The sequence below is a fragment of the Lipophrys pholis genome, assembly GCF_963383615.2.
Source record: "Lipophrys pholis genome assembly, chromosome: 19".
NCBI lineage: Eukaryota > Metazoa > Chordata > Actinopteri > Blenniiformes > Blenniidae > Lipophrys > Lipophrys pholis.
This window is the reverse complement of record NC_137647.1, coordinates 25,903,385-25,928,957: the sequence shown is the minus strand read 5'-3', so window position 1 is coordinate 25,928,957 and position 25,573 is coordinate 25,903,385. Positions and strand designations below refer to the sequence as shown.

The window sequence follows — 25,573 nt, the reverse complement described above, 5'->3', positions numbered from 1 at the left end:
CCTTTCAGGAGATTTGGGCTGTGGGGGGGTTTTGTGTTCGGTGGGGGGACGAGGATTTAAATATTAGTTTTTGATTAAGGAAACTCTTTTGATGAGTCTGTTGGTGACGGTTGTTCAGTAAATGTTTTAATAAAGGGACTTTTAAAACCAAAACCTCTCTCCTCTCCTCTTCACTCCTCTCCTCTCCTCTCCTCTTCTCTTCTATTGTGTGAATTCCCCTGTGGAGGTTTTCACTGTGGGAAAATGTCCTGCAGCTGATTGGTGGACGACTCGGTCCCTCCCCTCATGTCCATCCAGGTCTGTCATTCAGCTCCACCTGCCAGACGGGACAAACCACATCAGCACCCACTCCTTCACACAGTAATTTGGTCCTGGTCCTGGTCCTAGTCCTGGTCCTGCAGCAGAGATGACCATCAGAAGCGCCCGTCCAGACCGGACCCAACATGTCAGACCCCGGATCCACTGCCTCAAGAAGGTGAGAGCGCCACTTCACCGTCTCACGGCCTTGTGGCCTCATTACATCTCCAATCTGAAAGTTTGAAGAAAAACAGTTCAAATAAGTTTTAAATTCTGAGCATGAGTTAATTTCTGCATTTAGTTTCACTCATTTCTGTTATAGAGGATAAAAAGTGTGACGTGTTCACTGTTGACATGTGTCTTGGTATGAGATCCTAACATGATGTGTCTGCCAGCAGAAGAGCTGGAGCTCTGTAGAGATAATCTCTAATTCTACTTTAAAGCCAATTAGCTTTCAGCGTCACTGTGGTCCGAAGTGTTCCGCTGTGTGAGCTGACCTCACGCTGGCAGAGATTCACTTTTAATTCTCTGGCTCTGTTAGGAGGAGCAAATATCACTCCTTGTACCATTGAAGTCATAAGTGATACACATAAATATATGTTGGACATAAAAACAGGGAAAAAGCATTCATGGTGCCATGTCTCCACCCTGGTTGTCCTTCAGCTCCTCCTGCTCTTTAAAAGAAAAGGTCCTCTTACATCTCAGTGTTGCTCGTTTGCACTTAATCCCTGAAGAAAATATTTCCTTCATAGGCCAGATGTAAACGGTCAGTGTGTTACAACTGTTCCTGTGTGACAATCGCTTGTTCCCACCAATCATTGGCGCCTGTCTGTCTGTCTGTCTGTCTGCCTGTCTGTCTGTCTGTCTGTCTGTCTGTCTTCCTGCCTGTCTGTCTGCCTGTCTGTCTGTCTGCCTGCCTGCCTGCCTGTCTGCCTGTCTGCCTGTCTGTCTGTCTGTCTGTCTGTCTGTCTGCCTGTCTGCTTGTCTGTCTGTCTGTCTGTCTGTCTGTCTGTCTGTCTGCCTGTCTGTCTGTCTGTCTGTCTGCCTGTCTGTCTGTCTGTCTGTCTGTCTGTCTGCCTGTCTGTCTGTCTGTCTGTCTGTCTGTCTGTCTGTCTGCCTGTCTGCCTGTCTGTCTGTCTGTCTGTCTGCCTGTCTGCTTGTCTGTCTGTCTGTCTGTCTGTCTGTCTGTCTGCCTGTCTGTCTGTCTGCCTGTCTGTCTGTCTGCCTGTCTGTCTGCTGGCACCGATAGATTTCAGGCTGTATATTTGTGAGGCGATCTGGAAGTACAGATCAACCTTCAGAAAGCTGTGATTGCTCTTGTTCACTGTGTGTTTAACAGCTCTTACTGAACTGAACCCAGATTAACGACCTTGAAGCAAACAGACCCGCTATTCTGCAGCATGTCAGGTGCTGCTCTATCCAGTAAACACTAAACTTTATACGTACTGTCTGGGTATGAGACAGCAACAAACAAGAGTTCACAAGATGAGCAAATTAGTAAAGAATGTTTGATGAGTTTGTTTAAGGTCTTTTTTTGATTATTTCTAAAATAAAATGTTTTGTATTTTCCAGTAACTTGTAGAGAATATTACTTTTAATGTGTACTATGGAAGAGACAAAAAAAGTGTTTGTTCAATATACTTTATTACAGGGCTTAAGTTCTTTTTGAATTCCGGTGGAGAATTATTTTACAAGAAAATGCAAAAAAAGTACCTGCTAATGTTGGGAAGTTACTTTGAAATATCGTGTAGTAACAATGTGAAAACAGTGAACCATCAGATCTTTGTGAACAAGAGTGATTCCTCCGTACGTCAATTAGAGGAGGAAGATGCTCTATAATCTGGATGTTACAGGGAGGAAGGTGCTCTATAATCTGGATGTTACAGGGAGAAAGATGCTCTATAATCTGGATGTGTCATGAGACGGAACTGAGGCTCAGGCGCAGACGGCAAAACAGGAGACACAAAATTTAGTTCACTGATTTATTTGAACCAAAAGAAGAGTCGAGAGAAAAACAAACAAACTACTAAGGCAAAACTAATACTAAAACTTAAACAGAAAACGATCAGGAAGCTACTGACGGAAAAGTTACAGGAAAAGTAAAGCAACTAAGCAGACTCTGGGGGGCTAAACTAACAGCATAAAACATAGAGTACCAACGCAAAACGAATCACAGCCAAAGAGGACGGACGGAGGAGTCTGGCACAGGAGTGGGGAGGATCGGCTGATGAGTGGGAAGAGTAGAGGGGATCGTTGTTCCAGACGGGCAGGAGGTAGAGGGGAATCCAGCGACGAGGAGGGTCAGAACGAGGTAGTTTTATGGTTTGGCAGCGGTTAGTGGTCAGCCGGTGTTTATGTAGAGGTGCAGGTGGGGAGGCCACTCCCCGTCACAGCTGGAAGCAGTTGAGGTGATTGGAGGTGAGGTCAGGCCAATGAGGCAGGGAGGCCACCAGATGGTGCCAACGGACCAAATTAGGTTGAGGAAGTGGAGGGCATGACAGGATGTTAGTTGAAGTCTCATCCATTTGGAGGAAGATGCTCTATAATCTGGATGTTAGTTGAAGTTTCATCAATTTTGAGGAAGATGCTCTATAATTTGGATGTTACAGGGCGGAAGATGCTCTATAATCTGGATGTTACCGGGAGGACGGTGCTCTATAATTTGGATGTTATGGGGAAGAAGGTGCTCTATAATATGGGTGTTACAGGGAGGAATATGCTCTATAATCTGGAAGTTACAGGGAGAAAGATGCTCTATAATCTGGATGTTAGTTGAAGTTTCATCCATTTGGAGGAAGATGCTTTATAATCTGGATGTTACAGGGTGGAAGCTGCTCTATAATCTGGATGTTACAGGGCGGAAGATGCTCTATAATCTGGATGTTACAGGGTGGAAGCTGCTCTATAATCTGGATGTTACAGGGTGGAAGCTGCTCTATAATCTGGATGTTACAGGGCGGAAGATGCTCTATAATCTGGATGTTACCGGGAGTGAGGTGCTCTCTAATCTGGATGTTACAGGGCGGACGGTGCTCTATAATCTGGATGTTAGTTGAAGTTTCATCCATTTGGAGGAAGATGCTCTATAATCTGGATGTTAGTTGAAGTTTCATCCATTTGGAGGAAGATGCTCTATAATCTGGATGTTACAGGGAGCAAGATGCTCTATATCTGGGTGTTACAGGGAGGAAGGTGCTCTATAATCTGCATGTTACAGGGAGGCAGATGCTCTATCATCTGGATGCTCTTTACTGGAAACAGACACTCCAGATAATGCTAATGCTGGAGCTAACGGAAGCTCCAGCTTTGTCCCCTGATACAGAGAGTGAGATTGTGTGAGCTGAACAGAGTGAGACGCCTGAACCGTTGTTAGATCTACAGATTATTGATCATTTATTTTATTCTAAATTGAAGGAAAGGCTCCAGGCTGTTTTAAAGGGAAACTCTGAGTTGTTAGTGAACGTATATAGTGACTATATGTCCTTGAGGATCTAACAGAAGGTTTGAGGAAGGAACTTTCTTTTAAAGGGACGACCCTTCCTATAATCCCAATCCTGGGACGTCCAGGACACCATTACTCATGACTGGTTGCTCCAATCCGTTGTGCTCATAAGCTGGAAACAACGTGTTATATGCTCTTATTTGTTTGGTCAGAACATTTAGCTTTATATTTCATCTTGTGTTGATTTAGCTTTTTTAAATTTATCGGTGTTTTTGTATTTTATTCCTTTTCACTCATTTACTCCTTTTCTTTTCTTTATTATTGCTGTATAATCCTGGGTTGGGGGGTTAAATGGCTTTTTGTGTTTGTTCTTCTTTTTGTTGAAATAAAATCAATAAAAAAAAACCTCAACAAAAAGCTTTTTTTGCCAGATGAGGATTAATCCTCATGTGAATCCGTCATCATGCCTGCAGGAATAAAGGCTTGTGTTTGACTTCTGTCTTCAACCTGAAGTAATTTTCACTTAATTGATGATGAATTCAGTTCAATAAAATATAGAAACAGCAATGAACTGATGCATTCATATTGTTTCACTGCACATTCGAGGAGTTTTGGTGCCTCACCCATCACTGTTTGTCATGGTCACCTTGGTAACCACTAAATGTTGTAGATAGTACACTTCAAACTATCACCTGAAGACGACAGCTCTGGATTTGATCATTTTGTACCAATACAATTCATCTGGAGCCACAAAATACATTCCTGAATAAAAACAAAGATTCAACATCTCATAAACATTCATAAATAATTAGAGACCGAGCCGAAAGGCCCAAGCCTCAGGAGGCCTGGAGGCCTGGACCTGGAGGCCTGGACCTGGAGGCCAGGACCTGGAGGCCTGGACCTGGAGGCCTGGACCTGGAGGCCAGGACCTGGAGGCCTGGACCTGGAGGCCTGGAGGCCAGGACCTGGAGGCCAGGACCTGGAGGCCTTAAGGCCTGGACCTGGAGGCCTGGACCTGGAGGCCAGGACCTGGAGGCCAGGACCTGGAGGCCTGGACCTGGAGGCCCGGACCTGGAGGCCTGGAGGCCAGGACCTGGAGGCCTGGAGGCCAGGACCTGGAGGCCTTAAGGCCTGGACCTGGAGGCCTGGACCTGGAGGCCAGGACCTGGAGGCCTGGACCTGGAGGCCTGGACCTGGATGCCTGGACCTGGAGGCCTGGACCTGGAGGCCCGGACCTGGAGGCCTGGAGGCCAGGACCTGGAGGCCAGGACCTGGAGGCCAGGACCTAGAGGCCTGGAGGCCAGGACCTGGAGGCCTGGAGGCCAGGACCCTATTGTATTTGTCATGTTTCTTCTTATTATTATTGTTATTAATATTAGTTTTTTGCAGCAAACTTGCATATAAACACACCACATTTGGCACGCTCATCAGGACTGGCCAAAGAATTAAGGAAATGTAAGGATTAAGCCCAGAGTGCTAAAATGACTCTCTAGCGCCACCTAGAAAAACCAAAACGGCGACCACGGCCTGTAGGAATGTCGTAGTGAGATCAAACCCAAACTGAATTGTTGGTCTCATGGAGCCCTACAAACCACATGCTGGGACCCCTGACCTAAATCAGACAGGAAGTCCACAGTTTGCCTTTCAAAATAAGATTTGCAAACGCTAACTACTCTGAGCGCGAATATCTATCGACTTCAGAAACCTATTAAATGACAGAGGAGACTCTCCTCCTCAATAATCCAGAATATCATTTTCAGTCGTAGAGCGGTTCTGTTTTTATTTGCCGTCAAAGTTTTGAACAGTGAATCCGCCTCCTCGCCCAGTTTAAAGCTCCTCTGAGGGCGAGGATCGTATCGCCTCCAAAATACTACGACATGATGGAGACTCTGCTTTCATTTGTATCTGGATTTTTCTCTATTTACATAAACTTTGATCATTTAATGTTGTGTTTATTAAACTTACACACAATTAGAACATGCACATGTAATCCCTATCTCAGTGGGTTTAGAAGCCTCACAGTGGATTTCTAAGATGTTTCTTTATAAGCTGTTTGACTCTGGCTTGTTTCAGTAGTTTTATTATTCTTTGCTATTTTCATAGTATTTCATTCTTTTAGTGGTTTCATTCATTTGAGCTGTTTTGCCAGGGGGTTATTGTGAATCTGTTGTCTTTTCTTTGGTGGTTTTATTTCTGTTGAAATCTGTGTTAGCTGTTTGTCATTAAGAGCTCTCGTCAGAACGTTCTGAGCTCATCCTGAAGCTCCACTGGAAGCAGCGCTCTACTTCTCATTCCCATTTTTCGAGTTCAATCCTGGTTATCTTACCAAGTGGAGACTTTGGAAACTCAACCTTTCTCAGCTGAAGGGACAGATAGCGTGACAGATTCTACTGGATCAACAATTCAACATTTTTAACTGTAAATGGAACGTTTTTTTGTTTTGGTTTTTTTTAACAACTGTATTGCTCCCCTTGGGGCAATATTTGACCGACTGACCCATTGGTCGCAGGCACACAGAGCAGCCTTCAGGGGGAGCCGGGGGGGCCGAGGGTCTTGCTCAGGGACCCTCGGTGCATGTTTTTGTATGAGGTTGTCTCTTATTTTAGCAGATTAGGTGTTGTCACGTGAAACGTTGTCGTGTAACCAGGGCCTCAGTGGAGGTTCACATCCTGACAGGATCCTTCAGACCTACAGGGTCGACAAACTGACAGTAATGTTGAATGAGCTGCTTTTCAAACTAATTGGACAATTGCAAAAACTCCATGTAGAGATGTACTGTACTTGTTCATTTGAAATAAACAGTACACATACATTTTCCACTATTCTTTGGATTTGTATCAAATCCATCCACACCAATAGACAAATAATGTGGTTTATGTCCCATACATCTTTTGGAAATGGATCAGAGGGAAAGCATTGAGAGTTAAACAGAGGAAGAGTCAAATATAACTAGTGTCACAGCATGGGATTCAGAATGTCTTCTGTTCAGACTCAGCAGAAACAAAGTAGAAAAAAGGTATTCTAAAGTGTTTTGTTGCATGGCAGGACCGGCGGTGAAGAACAACCTCTTCCACAGTGTTTCCTGTTACAAAATGTTCTAATAATTACAAAGTGCAATAAAATGAAAATGAATGTCCTTTAAATGAGTGACAATGTCTGTCGGTCTCCTTCCAGGTGGAGGTCTTTGTAGTGGAGATGCAGGATCCCAAAAATGGGATTAAAGGATCGGAGCAGAAACTGAACGTCACCACCATCCCCCATGTCATCGCAGGTCAGACATCCACACACAGTTTACACGTCTGTTCTCTGTGCATGAGCTTGTTTCATTATATATAACACATAAAAACCACTGAGATGAAGCATCTGCTAGAAGGATTTGTGAAATTTATGTAAATATTTCAGATGAAAAATCTCTGATCACTGCAAAGGGGCTGATAAAGATCGTTCAGCACTTTCAGATAAAACAAACATTAAGACATGAGTTACCATTAAATAAATACACAATAGATTGGTAACTTGTGAATCCTGCACTTTATGAGAGAAAACAACTATTACATGAGAATAAAAAAAATATTCACTTCATTAAAAACCAAAGTTCACTTAATAAAGTGGAAAGTTCAATTGTATAGAGAAAGTTATCATCAGATACGGTTTGTGTAACAGCTGAGACAGTTACAGGCTATAATATGAGAGAGTACAAGGCAAATGTATTTATAGAGCACCTTTCAAACACAGTGCTTTACAAAGAAATCAGAGAAAACAAGGAAATACCTGAGGGCCACTCAAGAATAGTTTTTTTTCGGCAGTTAAAGAAAATTATAAATCATGCACTTCGAGAAAAAAGTCAGAAAAAAGCTGAAATTCAATGTTGAGATTTTTTTTATATGCAGAAAATAAATTGTTAAAATTCATAGTCAATTTTTATATATATTTTTTGATACAAACTGGAGACGTCCTTCTCCCACGGTCCATCCCTCATCATTTGCCCATGGATGCTGAAATAATCACATTAAATCACATAATTCTGACTATTAAGTGCAAGAAGTGGTCCAATAACAATAATAAATTAGAAAAACGTATTTACTATGTAAAATACATCCACCCCCATATTCTGTACATGTCCACACTTATAGGCACCGTGTGTATATTTTTATTATATTGTATTTTTTATCTGCTTTTTTAGTTTCTGCTATGTGTGTTTCTTTCTCTTTACTATCCTGTTGTACCACTGCACATTTCTCCACATGTCAGATAAATAAAGGATATCTTATCTTATCTTATCTTATCTTAAGGGTTGCTTACTGCTTCTGAACATTATTATTATCATTATTATTACTTTTTGCAAACCTTTGCAAACTTGTCAGGCCCGGCGAAAATGTCAATAATTTGAAGGAGTTACACATGGGACTTGTGAAATGGCTCAATGGCGCCACCTGCAAGATTGGAGAAAGGTAGCCCGAGAATCCCGTTTCACCGAAAGCTACGAAAATCGACAGACGTGATGTGTAACAGGCCACGACAAACAAAAAACTCTCTTATGGCAAAACTGAAAACTCATCAGGAAGTCGGATATTTGGAGGAAAGTGGCAAATTTCTGTGAATTTTTCCTCAAATGTACAAATTTTTCAGAGCGAACTCGTCCCAAAGGAAAACAAAAAAAAGCGTCTGACTTGCAAACATCAATATAATAAGAATATTTAAAATAGTCGTGAGACTTAATTAAAAAAAAAATCCAACTAAGTAATTTGGATATTTACGATTAATTAATCACAAAGCAAAAAATTAGTTTTTTAAACTGAATATTAAGAATTGGTATTAAGTAGACTTCTACATTATACATTTATACAACAAACTTGTAATGTTCACAGTTGCTTGTAGTTCAAATGTCAGATAATGTCCGATGTTAATAACTATAGTATAGTTCCCTGGTGGCCACATGTTGGGTGTCGAGCTGATACAAAGACTGGAATTCTTTGTTGATATTTTGCACACAGCCGTGCTCTTATCCATACTTCATCCCACATTTTTGAACTGAAAGTTTCATCATCACATCTATTCTAATTATCTATTAGATTTTACTCTGGGCAAAGTGGGCAGCTGCCCCGGGCGCAAGCTCAACAGGGGCGCACCGTGCACCAGCTCGGATACGGTCTTGTGGCCCCGCCCCCTTTCTGTGCAGACAGCCGTCAGCTCCTGTAGTTGAAACCAGACCAACTACTGGTCCAGCTACTGGATGCTCTGGTGGTTTTGGAGCAACATTTGTCTTCTAACACTTTACTAAAGGAAAGGAACGGTTCCTGTAAACGCACCGGAACTAAACAAGAAGGTTGTCGCCGCTGACTCCCAGCACGTTCTTCAGCTCCATTGTCTCTCTCCACTCAGCTCTCCACACTCCAGCTCACACCAACACTCCTTCTCGGGACCCTCCTCATCAGATATCAAAGACATTGCAAAGACGTCCTTAAAAACATTAGATGACTGAAGACAAAGGTTCCCTGTTGCTTCAGTTTCTTTCAGGAATTCTAGCAGCTCTCCTGATGACCTTGGTAGTCGGGGTTTGAATCCACAGCTCAGCAGACTTTCCTCAAGTTAAACTCCTCAAGTGAAGCTCAGACAAATGCTGACAGGCTGCCTAAGCTGCTGACAGTGGCTAAATCAGGCAGCCCACAATTGGATGAGAAATAAAGACTTTGTTGAGATCCAAAGTGGACTTTTAATCTGGTGTAAGACCGGGGGTGGGGGTGGGGGCAGTAGGTCACACCAGCCAAGCCCACCATGGACTGAAGGATGGCCAATCTCCACTAATGTGAGAAACAGATCCTGGTGAACACATCAAACTCTGAGTGTTTGTACATGTAATTAATCTGCAGCTCTTTCAGTCCTCTGTGTTTTTACAAATGGATGTTCAGGATGTCAATTATATTTGAGTCCACACTTTGAACATCATGTGTTAAATGATGATCAACTGATCAAATTGTATTATAACTAAATGGATTTCACTTATGTAGTGCTTTTAAACTGCTTGAGCAGTCCCAAAGTGTTTTACATTGTTAATCACATTCACCCATTCACTCACACATTCACACTCCAATGGAGGCAGCTGCCATGCAAAGGACCTGGTCCATCCATTTGGGGTTAAGCGTCTGACTCAAGGACACTTTGACATGTGGACAGGTGATGTGGCATTGAACCTGCAGCCTTCCAATTGGGAGACCAACTGACCAACCGAGCCACAGTTTAGTTTCATAGTACTAACAAAGAGGCATTCTGAATTGAGTAAAGTTTAATGATGATAACGATAATAATTATACAGCACCTTTAGGAATAGAGCCTAAAAGTGCATCAACGGTAAAAAACTAAAACTAATTACCGATGACAACACACCAAAGGCCTAGGTGGCTAAACAGAGAGACATATAAAATAAACAGGGCATAATTCTGAATAAAAATAAACCAATGAAACATTAAAACAAGTAAAAGGTAAATTTGAAGTAAAAGCAAGTCTTTAAAAGTGTGTTTTTAGAAGTGATTTAAAAGAAGTCATTGATTTCCCAAGCCTCCTCTCTTCAGGCAGGCAGGGTCTTAGATTTAAGCTTCGACTTTGAAATGACCAGAGAGGATCCACCTGAGGAAACATGTTCTGTAAGTAGGCTCGTATGGGGTCAGCAGATCAATGATATGACCTGGGGCGAGACCGTGGCGAGAATTAAAAGTAATTAAAGCGTCAAGCAGTGTTCCTCGCACCCCCTCGCATGTCGTTGGTGGCGTTATGCCTGATCGATGTAAACATCTTATAGCTGTGATCAGATGTGGAGTCTCATGCAATCTGTAACGTTTCAGCATAACGGAGCACGTACACCTCACTTCCTGTATCCAGCAGGTGGCGTAGTGCCCAAAGGTTGTGTCAGTGGTTGTAACGTTGGCCTGTATGCTAATGAGCATGAACGCTAATGAACGTGGATGCTAACATTAGCCCGTATGCTAGTCAGCATGGATGCTAATGCTAGCATGTATGTTAATCAGCGTTTATGCAAATGAACATGCTAATTTGCTGGTTGTGGTGTGGACCTGGAGAGAAGCTCTCTCAACTAGAATAGAGGGGGGGTGTCGGTGAGGGTTGGACGTGTCGGTGAGGGTTGGACGTGTTGGTGAGGGTGGGGGGTGTCGTTGAGGGTTGGACGTGTTGGTGAGGGTTGGACGTGTCGGTGAGGGTGGGGGGTGTCGTTGAGGGTTGGACGTGTTGGTGAGGGTTGGACGTGTCGGTGAGGGTGGGGGTGTCGTTGAGGGTTGGACGTGTTGGTGAGGGTTGGACGTGTCGGTGAGGGTGGGGGTGTCGTTGAGGGTTGGACGTGTCGGTGATGGTGGGGGGTGTCGGTGTGGGTGGGGGGTGTCGTTGAGGGTCGGGGGTGTCGTTGAGGGTTGGACGTGTCGGTGAGGGTGGGGGGTGTTGGTGAGGGTGGGGGGTGTCGTTGAGGGTTGGACGTGTCGGTGATGGTGGGGGGTGTCGGTGTGGGTGGGGGGTGTCGTTGAGGGTTGGACGTGTTGGTGAGGGTGGGGGGGTGTCAGTGAGGGTGGGGGGTGTCGGTGTGGGTGGGGGGTGTCATTGAGGGTTGGACGTGTTGGTGAGGGTGGGGGGTGTCAGTGAGGGTGGGGGGTGTCGGTGTGGGTGGGGGGTGTCGTTGAGGGTTGGACGTGTTGGTGAGGGTGGGGGGTGTCAGTGAGGGTGGGGGGTGCCGTTGTGGGTGGGGGGTGTCGTTGAGGGTTGGACGTGTCGGTGAGGGTGGGGGGTGTTGGTGAGGGTGGGGGGTGTTGGTGAGGGTGGGGGGTGTCTGTGAGGGTTGGGGGTGTCGGTGATGGTTGGGGGTGTCGGTGAGGGTGGGGTGTGTTGGTGAGGGTTGGGGGTGTCGGTGATGGTTGGGGGTGTCGGTGATGGTGGGGGGTGTCGGTGTGGGTGGGGGGTGTTGTTGAGGGTTGGACGTGTTGGTGAGGGTGGGGGGTGTCTGTGAGGGTGGGGGGGTGTTGGTGAGGGTGGGGGGTGTTTGTGAGGGTGGGGGGGTGTTGGTGAGGGTGGGGGGTGTCGGTGAGGGTGGGGGGTGTTGTTGAGGGTTGGACGTGTTGGTGAGGGTGGGGGGTGTCTGTGAGGGTGGGGGGGTGTTGGTGAGGGTGGGGGGTGTCGGTGAGGGTGGGGGGTGTTGGTGACGGGGAAGTGTTAAAAGAGGACGTGCAGTGACACAGGTAAGAAATGTTTGACAGGTGAACTGTCATGCTGCTGGTGACCTGACTCTTCTGTCCGTCTCATCTTTCTCAGCCTCACAGTGTATGATAATGTCAGTGCACATGCTAATTGCCATCTATGCTAATGCAAGTGCATTATGCCTGATGGTTGGGACCGTCTTTTGACTGTGATCAGACGTGGACGTGTGAAGTTAGAGCGCGATCTGAGCATGTATATCCCACTTCCTGTTCTCAGCAGGTGGCGCCATGGCTGATGGTCATAATTGTTGTTGAGCTGTGATGAGGGCCGGACTCTGATGCAATGTGTCACGTTTGAGGTCAAACTAATCATGTGTAGGTTCTCTGGGTTGCACTTCCTTTTCCATGGCGTTCTTGGCCATGGCCATGCCCTCAGATGGCGTTTCCACTGAGAGTCATGGTAAGGTTGTGATGAGGGCCGGACTCTGATGCAATGTGTCACGTTTGAGGTCACCTGACCATGTTCAGGCTATTTACATTGCACTTCCTCTTTCATGGCATGTGTGACCCATGCCACGCCCCCAAATGGCATTATGACTGAGGGACATCATGTAGTTCTGTTGAGGACGGAACTCTGATGCACTGTTTCCACTTTGAGGCCAATCTGACAGTGTTAAAGCAGTTTATACTGCACTTTCAACTTTGTGGGGTGGTTGTGGCCACGCCCCCTTACTTTTGCTAGAGATTTTGATAACTTTCACTCATCAATCCTTTTTCTATTACCTCACCCTTTGTCAGATAAATTGGATTTACCGTCTGGCATTAGGTCAGTTTCAAACATTCCTTGGTATTTCCACGCACTTCCTGTTCTCAGCAGGTGGCGCCATGGCTGATGGTCATAATTGTTGTATGGCTGTGATGAGGGCCGGACGGGTCCGTGTACCTTCTGGTCCTGTTTTGATGTTGGAAAACAAAAATCCGGAAACCATCTGATTTTCGTTTTTCGATTTGATATTGGGAAACAAAAAACGGGAGCTATTTTATTTCCCGAGTTTTGCTTAAGAAACGCGTTTCTGGAAACGGGAAACGACCCGATTTCTGTTTTCTCCTAACACCTTTCCTTAACTCCTTTAGGAAGCCTCTTAACACCTTTCACTAACTCCTTTAGGAAGCCTCCTAACACCTTTCACTAACTCCTTTAGGAAGCCTCCTAACACCTTTCACTAACTCCTTTAGGAAGCTTCCTAACACCTTTCACTAACTCCTTTAGGAAGCCTCCTAACACCTTTCACTAACTCCTTTAGGAAGCCTCCTAACACCTTTCACTAACTCCTTTAGGAAGCCTCCTAACACCTTTCCTTAACTCCTTTAGGAAGCCTCCTAACACCTTCACTAACTCCTTTAGGAAGCCTCCTAACACCTTTCCTTAACCCCGTGATGTCATCCAGGGGTTAAGGTAAAGTCGATAGGTAAGGAGTTAGGAGGGACTATTGAGACGTTCCCACAGAGACCTGACTGCATCATTCACCAACAAACACTGAGCAGCAAATGCCTCAAATATGAACATGTGATGTCCGTTGTCCTGAAATGTATAAATGACATCACGTCCAATCCAATCCAATCCAATCCAATGTATTTATAAAGCACTATTAAAAACAACTCAGTTGACCAAAGTGCTGTACAACAATATAAAAATACAATTATAAATACAACAATACAGTGGCAGCACAGAATACACTTAGAGCAGTAAAAGTCAACTTCAACACTGGTTAAAAGCCAAAGAGAACATGCGTGTTTTAAGATGTGATTTAAAAACATGAAGGGAGTCAGCCTGTCTAATGAACAGAGGAAGCTCATTCCATAGTTCAGCCTGTCTAATGAACAGAGGAAGCTCATTCCACAGTTCAGCCTGTCTAATGAACAGAGGAAGCTCATTCCATAGTTCAGCCTGTCTAATGAACAGAGGAAGCTCATTCCACAGTTTGGGACCAACCACAGAAAACGCTCCGTCTCCTCTTAGTTTGCGATGCGTCTGGGGGACCGAAAGCAACGCTTGGTCAGCTGACCTGAGTGAACGTGCTGGGGAGTACGACACGAGCAGGTCGGACAGGTAACGAGGGGCAAGGTCATTAAGACATTTAAAAACAAATAACAGAATTTTAAAATCAATTCTAAATTGTACTGGGAGCCAGTGCAGAGAAGAGAGGACGGGTGAAATATGATCATGCTTTCGTGAGCCAGTCAAAAGGCGCTGCAGCGTTCTGAACCAGCTGCAGGGTTCTGAACCAGCTGCAGCGTTCTGAACCAGCTGCAGGGTTCTGAACCAGCCGCAGCGTTCTGGACCAGCTGCAGGCGTGTCAGTAAGGACTGACTGGTGCCGGTGTACAGGGCGTTGCAATAGTCCAGCCGTGTCGTGACAAAAGCATGAATCAGGATTTCAAAATGATGTTTTGAAAGTGAGGATTTTATCTTTGCGAGTTGCCTCAGATGGAAAAAACTGGCCTTCACCACAGCACTGATCTGTTTGTCAAATTTAAAATGTTGATCCATCTTTACTCCCAGATTAGAAACAAATTGACAAACTGTGTCAGCGATCCTCGGTTCACCGGGGCGGCAGTACCAGAAGCGCTCGGCCCCACTAGGAGGACTTCAGTCTTTCTGTCATTAAAATGTAAAAAGTTAGCAGACATCCAGGATTTGATTGCTTCAATACACTCCAAAAGTTGAGTGGCACTGAAAGCATTCTCACGCTTCAGGGGCACATAGATTTGGCTGTCATCAGCATACAAGTGAAATGACACCCCAAATCTACGGAGAACAGATCCTAGCGGGAGCAGGTACAGTGAAAACAGGAGAGGACCAAGGATGGACCCTTGCGGTACTCCATACGACAGGGGGGCTGTGGAGGAAACACAATCCCCAACTTTAACACAGAAACTCCTCCCTGTTAAATAGGATCTGAACCATTTTAAGGCACATCCCCGAATGCCAACCAGATTTTCAAAGCGATACAGGAGGATTTCATGGTCGACTGTATCGAACGCAGCAGTTAGGTCCAACAGCACCAGAGCCACAGTATGGCCAGAATCATTCAACATTAAAATGTCATTAAAAACCCTTAATAAAGCTGACTCAGTACTGTGGAGGTTCTTAAAACCAGACTGAAAAACCTCTGGGATCTCATGTTCATCCAAGAATGACTTCATCTGAATGAAAACAATTTTCTCCAAAATTTTGGACAAAAATGGGAGCTTGGAAATTAGAAGGGTCGTTAGAATTTAGGCCCGGTTTTTTAGTTAATGGCTGAACAACAGCGTGTTTGAAACTTGCAGGCACCGCCCCATTCGCCAAGCAACCATTAACGCAATGCAAAGCAAAGGGTGCTATTGTGGGAAACACATCTTTGAACAGGCGTGGGGAAATAGGATCAAACGGTGAACCAGCGGGCTTCATTTGACTGACCACCTTTTCCAAGTTAGCGAGTGTGACAGGCTCAAACTGACAGAATAAAGCTGAGCAAGAAACATGGTTAGACATGCCTACAGAGGGAGGGCTGATAAGAGCCCTAGTGCTCACAACCTTATTTATAAAAAAGTTCAAGAAGTCCAGGAGTTTACAGCTTCGCCAATTTCTGACTTATTTAGAGGAAATTGAATCAGCATATGGTGATGTGCTGTATTTTACTGAGGTACGCTGGCTGAGCAGAGAAAATGTCCTCAAGAGATTATTTGAGTTAAGATTTGAGGTGAAGAGATTCATGGAGGATGGCAGAAGGACTGTCCCTGAATTAGAGGATCCACAATGGGTCATGGACCTTGCATTCTTAGTTGACACCACACGGGAGCTGAACATCCTTAACCTGAAGCTGCAGGGTCCTGGTCAGCTCCTCACAGCAGCTTACGCCAGGGTACAAACCAAAGTTCTCTTGTGGAGGAGGTGCAGCATTCAGTGGTGATGCTGTTGAAAGCCTCCTGCAGGAATTTGACCTGCATTTTGGTGATTTTAAGGTCCATTGTGACACTTTCCAGGTGTTTGCAGACCCCTTCTCAGCTGATGTGGAGAATGAGCCACTTGCAGTGTAACAGCGAACTGAAAAGTAAATTCAGAGATGCAGATGGAAAAGCAGCAAGACTGAAGAGTTTCTGAGAGAATTCGCTCCATCCTTCCCAGAGCTGTCCAAAGTGTGGTAGGGTAGTCTGTCTTTTTGGGAGCACATATCTGTGTGAGAAACTTTTCTTTACTACAAGTAATAAAACAGAGGTACAAATCTGTCAAGGACAAGGATTGCATTACTTGGATTGTTGATTGCGAGGTTAAACTATGCAAGATAATTCAAAGTAACTGAAAATCATTTTTGCTGAGTTAAAAAACCTGTTAAAACTGTTAAAAGTTATATAATTGTGTAGGTATTAGAAGGTGGGGTGTGGGAGGAATGTGGAGAGGCTGTCATGGTGTATTTTTCTTTCTTTTGTATATTTACAGGGCCATAGTTTTTGTTATCTGTTTTCTCCCGTTTTGCTTTGGCTCAGGAATCGTGTCAGAACTGAGAAGGTACTGCTTCTTGTGTACACGGTCTTTCCATATGATGACACAGGGAATCTTTGCTTTATCTCCTGGAATCTGAAGGGTGTCAACCAGTCTGTTCAACTTAACAAGGTAATGACACACTTAAAGCAACTCAGGGGTGAGATTGTCTTTCTTCATGAAACTCACCTCCGCTCCTCAGAGGTGACCAGGATCAGGTGACCATGGATGGGGGGTGTATTCCATTCTAAATTCTCAGCAAGGGCAAGAGGCGGAGCTATTCTCATAGATAAGAGTGTTCCGTTTGAATGATCAGATTCTATAGAAGACCACAATGGCTGATTTGTAATTATTTCTGGTAGATAGTGTGTCCTACCTGTGATAATGGCCAGCGGTTATTCACCTAATAGGATGACGATAAATTCATTTCAACCTTTTTTTCTTCTCTTCCTAAAGTTGACAAGCACTATTTAATTATTGGCGTCGATTTCGATTTCGATTTCGATTTCGATTTCGATTTCGATTTCGATTTCGATTTCGATCCTCATCTAACCCTCAGTGCCTGAGGGTTAGATGAGGATCTAACCCTCAGGCACTATCTACGTCAGCTAAAGCTCTCGGTTCATATACAATCAGTTTAGGTCTGGTCGACACGTGGAGAGCTCAATCCCAACCAGACAAACGTTTTTCATTCTTTTCTCACGTTCACCACTCATACTCTCCGATTGATTTTTTCTCTTAGATAATTATTTTTTCTCACACATAAATTCATGTGAATATCATAGTATTGTCATCTCAGACCACGCCCCCGTATCTGTCCACATTCATTTCCCTTGTCGCCTCCAGTCAGACAATGTAGGTTCAATTTAAGGCAGGAAGCTCATCAGGCACGCGTGGCGACGCCATCCAGACTGATCCCGAAGATCAAATCCACAACCGGTGAAGTTTCCTCAGATCCTGTGGAGATTAATAACATATTTGTCAATTTTACTGAGGTCTCTACTCCTCACAGCTCCCTACAGATGTATGGGATCTCTCGCTAACCCCCTCGATAATATTGTCTTCCCCTAAATGAATAGAGACTTGAGTAGTGAATTGGGCAGGCCAAGGAGGTGCAGGAAGCTATCGTCTCACTGCAGAATGGGAAAAACACCCGGCCCTGATGGGTTTACTGTTGAATATTTTAAGTTATTTTCCACCTCCATAGCACCAGTCCTTCAGAGAATGTATCACGAGTTATTTTCTGAGGGTGGCCTGCCCCCCACCCTGTCGGAGGCCTCGATTTCTCTTCTCCATAAGAGTGACAAAGACCCTCTTCTTTGTGGCAGTTATAGGCCAATCTCCCTTCTAAATGTGGACCTGAACATCCTGTCAAAGACCCTCCCCCAACGTTCACAGCAGGTCCTATCCAACATAATCTCAATTGATCAAACAGGATTCATGCTGGGAAGACCTTCATTCTATAAAACAACGAGGCTCTAAAACATCATTAACTCGAGAGAGTTTGAGTTTCCCTGAAATAATTATTTCACTAGATGCGGAGAAGGCCTTCGACAGGGTGGAATGGAAATATCTTTATTTTATTTTGCAGAAATTTGGAGTTTATTTCCTGGATTAAATTGCTTTATGCTAGCCCAGTCACCTCAGTACATACAAATGGCTCCCAGTATATCCAATTCTCCCTCTACCGAGGAACTAGGCAGGGCTGCCCTTGTTCCCCCCTCTTGTTTGCCCTAGTCATTGAGCCTCTAGCTATCTGGCTACGTCAGGAAGATGGGTTTGAGGGCTTAACTTGTGTGGGAAAAGTTCACAAGCAATCGTTATATGCCGATGATCTCCTCTTGTACCTATCCAATTCAATTCAATTCAATTCAATTCAATTTTATTTGTAAAGCGCTAAATCACATCAAAAGACATCTCAAAGCGACTACTTCTCTGCCCATGGTTCTCGATATCCTTGACAAATTTGGGTTCTATTCTGATTAAAAAATGAATCTCAACCAGAACGAAATTCTTCAGATCAATACTGCAGCCAAAACTATACCCCTAACCCTAACCCTAACCCTAACCCTAATGCTAACCCTAATGCTAACCCTAACGCTAACCCTAATGCTAACCCTAATGCTAACCCTTACCCTAACGCTAACCCTAACCCTAACCCTAACCCTAACCCTAACCCGAACCCGAACCCTAACCCTAACCCTAACCCTAACCCTAACCCTAACCCTAACCCTAACCCTATACCCCGGACGTTTTACCCTTTTAAATATGCCTTGTCTGGATTTAGATGTTTGGGGGGGGGTTATTACTAATTCAACTGATCAACTTTTCTCAATACATTTCTCTCTCCTCCTTGAAAGATGTAAGCTTGATTTTGATAGATGGGCTAACCTTCCATTACCCTTAGTGGGCAGAGTTAATTTGGTTCAAATGGTCATTTTACCCAAGTTTTTATATCTTTTTTCGCATATCCCCGTCTTTATTAAGAAGTCTTTTTTTAGATCACTCGATCAATTAATGAGTTCTTTCCTATGGGGCAATAAAAGTCTGCGCATCAGGAGATCAGTATTACACCTCCCCAAAACGCTTGGCGGCCTGGCTCTGCCTAATTTCTTGCATTATTACTGGTCTTGTAATATCCATAAACTCTTATACTGGTCTAACAACATACCTGATGAGAGCTGCCCCACTTGGGTTAATATGGAACTAACCTCTTCGAAATGATCGCTCTTTGCTTTGCTCTCAAGTCCCTTTAACAGCTTCCAACTTCACCTCAAACCCAGGGATCACAAACTCCATTAGAATTTGGATTCAAATGAGGAAAGCCCAGGCTTTTCCTCATTTGCTCCATAGAGCTTCAGACCTCGCCCCCATTGTGGACAACCATCCTTTTCTACCTTCTAGCACCGATTTAACCTTTAAGTCTTGGTGTGACAAAGGGTTTATGTCCTTTACTGAACTTCAAACAAAATTTGATTTACCTAAATCCCACCTATTTAGTTTTTTTCAGATAAGGTATTTTATTTGTAACCAGAACCTGAAATTCCCCAGTCGCCCCCCTGAAGGCGTTGTAGACTCATTTCTGGCTCTGGACCCTGAAAAGAAACGGCAGATCTCCAGCATCTACAGTCTGATTAATTCTATCAGTGACAGCCCAGTTTTGGGCCCAAGGGAGTCTTGGAGCGGGAGCTCAAGACCCCATTATCTACGGATTACTGCAAAGTGTCTTAAAGTTGGTTCACTCCTCCTCAATCTGCACGAGGCATGGCCTCTTGAAATGTAAAGTTGTTACACAGAGTCCATTACAGTAACCTGAAGCTGTCTCGGATTTACCCCAATGTAACCGCCTCCGGTAATAGAAGCAAGCGATCTCCAGCTGACCACTCCCACATGTTTTCTTTCTGTCCCAGGCTTGCCACATTTTGGTCTGACATTTCTAAGTCCTTTGGTGCAGCATTCAACACAACTAATACACCTGATCCTCTCTTAGCCCTGTTTGGTACCCCCTTACAGCCTCGGGCGACTTATTCTGCTGAGCTGGAAACACCCTCAACCTTCACCCCCCCCCCCCCCCTTTTTTTTCAGGGGTTTCTTTCTTTGTTTGTTTTTTGGTGTGGTTTTTTTCTTGTTTTTTGTATTTCGTGTATTATTTAAATGTACTTTGTATCATTGATATGTCCTTAACCGTTATGCACTGATAATTGCTCTCCTGTGGGTGGTACACGAGGGTGGGAGGGAAGGAAGAAGGGATTTGGGGTAAAAAAAACAAAAAACAAAAAAGAAGTGGTTTTCTTTCTTATGCATTACACGGTATTTTTTTAACCCGTAAAACTGCTTCTAATAAAAGAAAAGTTCTATAATTGTGTTTTGCAGTTCAGTGTGATATGTTGTATGTGCCTCATCTATGTCTGGCAAGAAACTGAACCTACAGATGTGTTCAAAAGTTGCATTTCTGGGTTGATCGCAAAGAATGCAAGATAATTTTTCAAAGTAAGGGAAAGTCATTTTGCCCTGTTAAATTAATTTTTAACAATTAGTGACCTAATTGTATTTTTTTTTACTTCAGCATGTTAGATTGTTTGGGATTGAAAAAGAAGTAGAATTCCTGATATGTTGCACTTTTTTGTCATATTTGAATGTTGAAGTGGAACGGCCCTCTCATGACATGACCATACCTGCAGGGGCCCCAAGGCAAACTGAGTTTGAGACCCCTGCTGCAGACTCTCTCTCTAAGCTCAACTTTAAAGGGTAGCCAAACTCCCTAAACGCTCAATAATGTGAAAAAGCAGAAAGGAGTTTCTCAGGTCTGTTCTGAAGTGCGAAAAGTGTCTTGTTCTGGTTTTGTTTGAATAATGAAAAACTAATTTGTGCTTGACAAATCCTGACGTCCCCACACTGACCCACAGCACCCCTGAAGAGGGTCCCAGACCTCAAGTTAATGAATTTGCATGCAAAGTCTTCACAGTGTTTCTAATTCTGGTCCCACCTCTCTCCATGTCCATGTCCTTCACAGGTAAAGACATAATATCCTGGATCGTCAACAAGATGAAAACTACAGCAGAAGGTAAACTCTTCAAACTCTTGAAAAGGTGTAGCAGAATTCTGAGTGTCTCAACGGGTTCCTTCTCTGTCTGTCCGGTCCAGAGGCTGAAGCCTTTGGCACCATGTTGGTGGCTTATGGATACGTCTACCCTCTGGAGAACCATAAGAAGCTGGTCATGTGCAATGACACCACTCTGTACCGCTTCCAGGTAAATCCAAAACCACCTGATTAGGATTACAGTCAAATTAATCATGGAAGTGAGACAGAAGCCAAGGAACAGATCTCCAAAAATAGAACTGTTGCTAATTTTAAAGATGATAATCTGCTCACTGAGGAGGAGTGGTTCCACTTTGAGTCTCTCCCAGGTGGCTGAACTCTGTCGCCCTCCACGCTACAGAGAAACCTTATTGTGGCTGCTTGTGTCTGAGATCTCATTCTTTCGGTCATGACCATAGAGGAGGGTCTCCATCCCAGATGGAGACCGACTGGTAAACAGAGAGCAATTATCATTGGAATCAAACATATAGTTTTCCAGCGTTAAAGTCAGAAGACTATCAAAGAGAAGACAGTATGAAATTATAATGTATAATTATATAAAGTTGGAATATTAGTCAAATCTACTGACACTGTCCCAGTTTGTTTTGAAAGTCCTTTGACATCTGTTATTATTGAACATATTTTATACAAATAAAGTAATTTTTCATGTTTACAGTTTGAATAAAGATGGCTGCTCTTTTTTCAGACTCCATATTTCTGGCCTACAGAGAAATGGGTTGCAGAGGACTCAGATTATGGTGGGTATAGTATGACTGCAGACCAGGGTGTTAAACATCAGGTCTGGGGCCAAAACTAGGCCCCTAAAAGTCCAATACGACCATGAAATTGACCAAAAATATATAATTTTTATACATTTGTTAATAAAAGTAGTGACTGCTTCTAGTGGATTGCCTCTTTTTAAAAATATTACTGGACATAAAACAACAGGGTGGTGGCACGGTGGTGCAGTCGTTGGCGCTTTTGCCTCACAGTGAGCGTCTGGGTTCAAATATCAGCCGGGCCTCTTCATGTGAAGTTGTTCTCCTTGTGTGGGGGTTTCTTCCAGGGACTCCGGGTTCCTCCTACAGTTCAAAAACATGTTAGACAAATTGGTGACCCTAAACTGCCCCTAGGTGGGAATGTGAGTGTGTGTGGTTGTTTATCTCAGTGTGTTTGTCCTGTGATGGATGGATGGAGGGATGGAGGGATGGATGGAGGGAGGGATGGATGGAGGGATGGATGGATGGATGGAGGGATGGATGGATGGATGGATGGATGGAGGGATGGAGGGATGGATGGAGGGAGGGATGGATGGAGGGATGGATGGATGGATGGATGGAGGGATGGAGGGATGGATGGATGGAGGGATGGATGGAAGGATGGATGGAGGGATGGATGGAGGGATGGATGGATGGATGGATGGATGGATGGAGGGATGGATGGATGGATGGAGGGATGGAGGGATGGATGGAGGGAGGGATGGATGGAGGGATGGATGGATGGATGGAGGGATGGATGGAAGGATGGATGGAGGGATGGATGGAGGGATGGATGGATGGATGGAGGGATGGATGGAGGGATGAATGGAGGGAGGGATGGCTGGATGGAGGGATGGATGGATGGATGGAGGGAGGGATGGATGGAGGGATGGATGGATGGAGGGATGGAGGGATGGATGGAGGGAGGGATGGATGGAGGGATGGATGGATGGATGGATGGAGGGATGGAGGGATGGATGGATGGAGGGATGGATGGAAGGATGGATGGAGGGATGGATGGAGGGATGGATGGATGGATGGATGGATGGATGGAGGGATGGATGGATGGATGGAGGGATGGAGGGATGGATGGAGGGAGGGATGGATGGAGGGATGGATGGATGGATGGAGGGATGGAGGGATGGATGGATGGAGGGATGGATGGAAGGATGGATGGAGGGATGGATGGAGGGATGGATGGATGGATGGAGGGATGGATGGAGGGATGAATGGAGGGAGGGATGGCTGGATGGAGGGATGGATGGATGGAGGGAGGGATGGAGGGATGGATGGATGGATGGATGGATGGATGAATGGAGGGATGGAGGGATGGAGGGATGGATATTTTGCACCAATGAACATGACATAATGTTTCACCCCCAAAAAAAGAAGAAAATATAAACCTTTGCATAAAGATATGTGAATGTTAAATAATTTGTTCAGTAAAATAATAGTGCTCCTTGGTATCCATGCTTGTGTTGTTTCTAGTAGTTTTTAGTAACTGAGTATTGTGTCATTTTAGCGATCTACCTGGCAAAGAGGAACATCCGTAAGAAAGGCATGCTGGAAGCCTACGAACAGGTACGAAGACGAGCGTTCAAATAAAACTTCTGTTCCATTTCTTAATTTCTACTCAAATATAAGCAAAAGTAATGTTGAAAAAACTCAAAATACAAAGAAGTCCTTCAAAAGCTGCAAAGTATTGGTTACTTATCCATATTTAATTTGGTCTTCTGACTTCCAGCAGAACTTTAAATGATGAAACATGTTTGTTGTGACTGAGATCAGATCACATTCTAGGGCCAAATTATGAAAAACCTCCATTTCAAACATGCGGCTTCTTGTTTTTGTGTACTGGTGTTCTGTGAGGTTTTACAGTTGTACTGTCACTGTGTTTCTGACAGGCACACTACAACCACCTCCATGAATGGCTCAACCACAAGTGGGACTTCATTGTGACACAAGCCAGTGAACAACACAAGTGGGTGAAGCCATAATAACCTGAGAGTTATTATTTCAAATTAGTTTAGAGAACTTTCTGTCCTTGGTTGGACAGTTCACTGTTATTAAAGCAAAGAAAGGGGAGTGGCTGACATCTCCTCTGGGATTAACAGTTGACTCTGTCCAGAGGTACAGGAGTCTTTCCTTCCTCTATGTCAGCCATGTCACACTGATTCTATTTCAGAGGCCACATGAAGCCAATATGTTACGTTTGGTTATTTCTATGTCTTTGTGATACCACGGTCTTGTGGTCCAGTTCTGACACTGTGAACGATATGTTTGACACTCCTGCTTAAAGTAATGCTTTACATTAGTGAACATGAACTCTTGTGACAATAGTTTACATTATTATTTTTTTAAAATATATAAATTTTGTAATATATAAAATATTTAATCCCTGCTTCCTCCAACAGTCTTTCCTCAGACTTGACATGTGTCCTTCCAGTGTTGTCTCAAACACGTCCCTCTGCTAATGTTGGCATCTGAAGCACATCAGGACACAGAAATGTCATGACACCAGTGTTGATATTGTCAACTAAAATTTAAACCAAAGTTTTTCTTTGACGAGCCTTTTTTCCGTGACTAATTTATGACGAGAACAGAAATTTGAAAATGACTGATAACAAAAATTTAAATGAAGTTTCTGTTCATTTTCAACTGATGAGTAAAGACATAAGGAGGAAAATCCTGCTGGCCAGCCAGACAATCTGGATTACAACCATCATCTTGACTGCTTTCCATTTTAACCAATGAATTATCTGAAGTATCTTTCAGATTTATTCAGGGTGCGAACTACGGGGGGGCGCTCAGCCCCCCTTAATGAGACAGGAGCCCCCCTTAAAACATGATTTGTGAAATTTTGGGGGGGTCTCTAAAATATTGGTAAAATGCTGTTTTTTCCTGTTTTTTCCTTTTTTTGTTTGTTTTCAGGTACGTCCTGAAAATTGGGCAATTTTAATTTATTTTTATTAGTGCACGAGGGTGAATCTCCACTCTTTTACTTTCATAAAGTTGCCGGCCTGCATGCAGTTCTTGTCCTCACCGGTGACGTCTTAAACGTCACTTTAAATCAGACAGCCGCTCAATTTCAAACAGAGAAACCTCATACGTTTGGGATTTCCTAATAAAGATAAGTTGGGGGACTCTGAGGAGCAGCAACAGAAGCTGATCCAGGTCTGTGGAGGATTCTGTCTGAAGGTAATGTCTATAAACTGTAGTATTAATATTCAGCACTGTGTTGGATATGATGGTACTGAGGACGGGATCTCTGGTGGTCTGGACCTTTTCTAATTCTGATGGTCTGTAATGTACCTACTTGTTGTAGGTACGAGGAGACATGGAGGAGATGGCTCTGAGCATATATGGTAATCGTGTATACATTACATCCCCCTTTCTCAGTCATAAAAACAATCTGAGAAGAATAGTGCAAGAGCTTTTCAATGATTTTGGCTTTGAGTGCGGTTGAGGTTGTCGGTGCACAAGATGAGCGACAGGTTTTGCTTCAGGGTCAGTCTTTATAGAGTATTTACCTGCCAGTGCTTCTGTGGGGCTCATCAGCTCCGGGAGGTTTGCTAGACCAGCAGGTGCACTTGTCTTTGTGGCAATATAATCATCTTTGTCTTGTATAGAGTCCAGTCTCACAATCAGACCTGAGGCCTCTGCTGTTGTGCCACTGAGCACATTCTCCTGCGCAATATCCACTATTTCAAACTCAGCCTTGGCCTTGCGCTCTCTGTGGTGCAGTGGGAGGTCAACTGCTGCAACGGGCTTTATTTTGTGG

General features: G+C 44.1%; 1 protein-coding gene across 2 annotated transcripts in view; it reads left to right on the top strand.

The window, feature by feature from the left end:
• The first annotated feature begins 301 nt into the window (after positions 1–301).
• rgs9a (regulator of G protein signaling 9a) overlaps positions 302–25,573 on the top strand; it is a 38,390-nt gene continuing 13,118 nt past the window's right edge. The window contains exons 1-7 of one of the 2 annotated variants that reach the window (XM_080486907.1): positions 302–475; positions 6,914–7,010; positions 20,969–21,019; positions 21,100–21,206; positions 21,741–21,792; positions 23,315–23,373; positions 23,697–23,773. In XM_080486907.1, the coding sequence (XP_080343033.1) occupies positions 407–475; positions 6,914–7,010; positions 20,969–21,019; positions 21,100–21,206; positions 21,741–21,792; positions 23,315–23,373; positions 23,697–23,773 (512 nt within the window). In that variant the 5' untranslated portion in view covers positions 302–406. The remainder of the gene's footprint in view (positions 476–6,913; positions 7,011–20,968; positions 21,020–21,099; positions 21,207–21,740; positions 21,793–23,314; positions 23,374–23,696; positions 23,774–25,573) is intronic. The other variant, XM_080486908.1, reaches the window with a different exon arrangement.